The sequence below is a fragment of the Zea mays genome, chromosome 8 (assembly GCF_902167145.1).
Source record: "Zea mays cultivar B73 chromosome 8, Zm-B73-REFERENCE-NAM-5.0, whole genome shotgun sequence".
In the NCBI taxonomy this organism is placed as follows: domain Eukaryota; kingdom Viridiplantae; phylum Streptophyta; class Magnoliopsida; order Poales; family Poaceae; genus Zea; species Zea mays.
Window position 1 is genome coordinate 173,538,790 of NC_050103.1, and position 2,822 is coordinate 173,541,611.

General features: G+C 52.3%; 1 protein-coding gene across 2 annotated transcripts; it reads right to left on the reverse strand.

Moving 5' to 3' along the window:
- Nucleotides 1-352: 352 nt before the first annotated feature.
- On the reverse strand, nt 353-2,516 carry LOC100285836 (uncharacterized). Of its 2 annotated transcripts, none has more exons than XM_035961922.1 (5): nt 2,032-2,516; nt 1,844-1,913; nt 1,563-1,732; nt 1,117-1,485; nt 353-1,029 (listed from the first exon to the last, which is right to left on the reverse strand). In XM_035961922.1, exons 1-5 carry the CDS (start codon nt 2,221-2,223, stop codon nt 775-777), a joined length of 1,056 nt encoding a protein of 351 aa, XP_035817815.1. In that variant the 5' UTR covers nt 2,224-2,516; the 3' UTR covers nt 353-774. The 2 variants fall into 2 exon arrangements, with proteins under 2 accessions (XP_035817815.1, XP_008655114.1); XM_008656892.4 differs by having other exon boundaries at nt 2,005-2,499.
- Nucleotides 2,517-2,822: the final 306 nt, after the last annotated feature.

Below are 2,822 nucleotides of genomic sequence, written 5' to 3' on the forward strand. Positions count from 1 at the left end.
AATTTAGAAGTTTCAATAGGCCAGTGAGTTGGGTTTCTTTCTGCTCTGTTGGGGAGGGTAGTGAGTGCTGCCGCTACAGTCTTAGGAATGATGGTAAAGATGTTGAGCCTTTAGTTTTATTCTAAACATGCTCTTTGTTACTTGTCATCCTTACACAACCTATATTAACATTAGTTTCTAATGTCTTTTCGCCTAAATCTGGTGCCCTGATGTGTTTATTTAAATCTTACTATTATCATCTAATTAGTATAGTTGCACAAAGCATGTTGGCTCCACATTATCTTCTGCCTTAAACCACTGTAGGGCGCCCAAATGGGCACCTAATGTTCTAGTGTAATATTCAAGAAGGATAGAATGTGAGGGCAACAGCCAACAGCTCATTTTCACCGTTACAGATGTCATTGGTTTACCAGAAGTGCATCACCCTTTTCTTTTAGAAGAGTACATCCACTGCTCCACATATTCGACTTTGTACCGAACTTACATTTGCCATGTTGTACAGTACAGATGGAGCCTGCCTTCACGACAAGCGGATAAGAAGTCGATGACTCTCACCTTATTAGTCATTGTTTCTAAACTGAACATACTTGCAGTGCCAGTTGTTTATCTCCTAGTAATTGCTATATGCAACACAGTGCAGGGGGGAAGACAGCTGATGTTTGCTGCTGTTACTGGAGTTTCAGTTACAATCCTCAGCACCGACGTTTCTTTCTGCGTAGAGAAGTGAGTTGAAGGTTTGCAACATATACACACAACGGCATCTGAAGCTGAACCTCACGTTCTTGTTGTGCCGATCTGGAAACCGAGGACCCGGAGCAGCTGCTGCATGGCTTTCCCGGCCCAAGCCAAGTCGTTCTCAAATATACTTGTCGGCCTGTTCGGTAGCACATCACCTCCCTGATACAAGGTAGTGTCGTCGTCGTCATCGTCGTCGATGCTGCCATTACCAGCATAATTGGCGGCAGAAAGGGTGCCGTTTTCTTCTCCGGGGACCTCTTCAAGAATCGTCTTGTGCCCGTCCACCACCAGCTGATTCAGTAAAGAGAAGAACTGTCAGGTAGATAGAGTACATGCTTCTACGCGAAACAAAAGATGTGATGCCGTGGTTGTGGTTACCTGCGGTTGGCCCGTTCCGTTTGCTGCTACCATTTCCTGCTGCGGAGGAGCATCTGCAACCACCGCAGCCGACCTGTCACTGTCAGTCTCCACATTCTGATGCTTCTCGGGATTATCTGCCGGCATTGCGCTTGCGCCATCTGTTCCCGCAAGATCATCTGGAAACATCACATCTTCCCCGATGGAGAGCTCTTCCTCCTCTGACACTTTCTGTTTGTTGCCGTGATCCCAGTCTTCGTGGACAACTACGGTGTTTGGGGTTTCAGTAGTAATTCGCAGAGTTCTGTTAGCGCCGTGCTGCCAATGCGCATGCCCCGAGGCATCTCGCAGCAAGAACTTGAACTCGATCGACCTGTTCGCCGGCAAATCCTGGCCAGACGTAAACGATCGAGTCAGGCTCACATGGCCCGGGTCGCTGAAGGAACGCATGTGACCGGAGACCTCACCGTGTTCGCCGTCCAGACGTGGCCTTCTGACCAAACCAAGGAGATCGCCTTAGCTGGATCCCAAAGCCCGAGCGCCGCGTCGTCGCCGGCGACGAGGAACTGGTGGCCGAAGGCGCACTGCTTCCTCAGCACGAACCTGACGCGCACTGTTGTCCTCCTTGCCTCAGGAACTGGCACGGTCAGATTCACGAGGCGTGCCAACGTTAGTGTAGTGGGGTTTTTTTTTTTTTTTTTTTTGTCGTCCGTGTAAACCACACCGCTGACGGCTAGAGAGCTCATACCGTGAGCAGCAGCGGGAGGCAGGTTTTCGACGGAAACAATGGAGTTCAGATCATCCTCCTCCTCACCCACCTGCAACAAAATCAATCCACTTCATGGACATCAGGACATGTAAATGTGTGATCGCGATCGAAGCTTGCGGTAACATGCCAAGGAGACCTACGGCAAGACGGCATCGGAATCGGATTACCTCCAGCGCCACGGCCTCCTCGCCCAGGGATTGCGCCGGGAGTGGCTCCCCGACCCCGAGCGACGCGACGAGCAACCTTCTTCTAGCGGCGGACGGGGCGGGGCCGACGGCAACGGCCCACGTACGCGCCCTGCTGCTTGGACGGGCCCGCGCAAGCAGCCCGGCGCGGCACGCCACGGCCGCGACTTCCATGGTTTCGAGCTGGTGGCGGCGGCCAGCCTACACGGAAAGAGGCGGTGTGCCGGACTGCCGGGTCGTCGTCAGCTGCGGAGTGCCAGTGCGCCTCGCAAGCGGGCTGCGGCCACAGCGCTTTGGCCACTTCTGCAGTGGTTTCTACGTGTGTGGCACGCCGATCGCCGGGTGTCTGTCAGGCTGTGTGGTCCTGGTGCCTGCGGCAGTTCTCGCCGGAGCCCTGCCTGCCCTCCTGCTCCTGGTCTCGCGCATCATGGTCCGCGCGCGCGGGAATTTCGTGTCGTGCCCGTCTGCTCCCGCCGTTCGTTGCGTCTGACGACTAAATTCATTCGCTCCGGAATTTTGTCTCGGAAATCCGTTTTCTCAAGATTCCTATTTCCCAAAAAAACTAATTTTCCGTGAGAAAATAAAAATCTCTCGTAAAAATACCCAAAATAGCCCTAAGAAAAAAAATTCATTCACTCCGCAACACGGCGGTAGGTACGGACAGACGGTCCTGATTTCTGTCCCATTGTCCCTAGTATCGAGAGCATACGTGGCGAGATGCTTGACAACGACATTACGGATTGTAATTTTGTAAATACATAATTAGTGTTGGG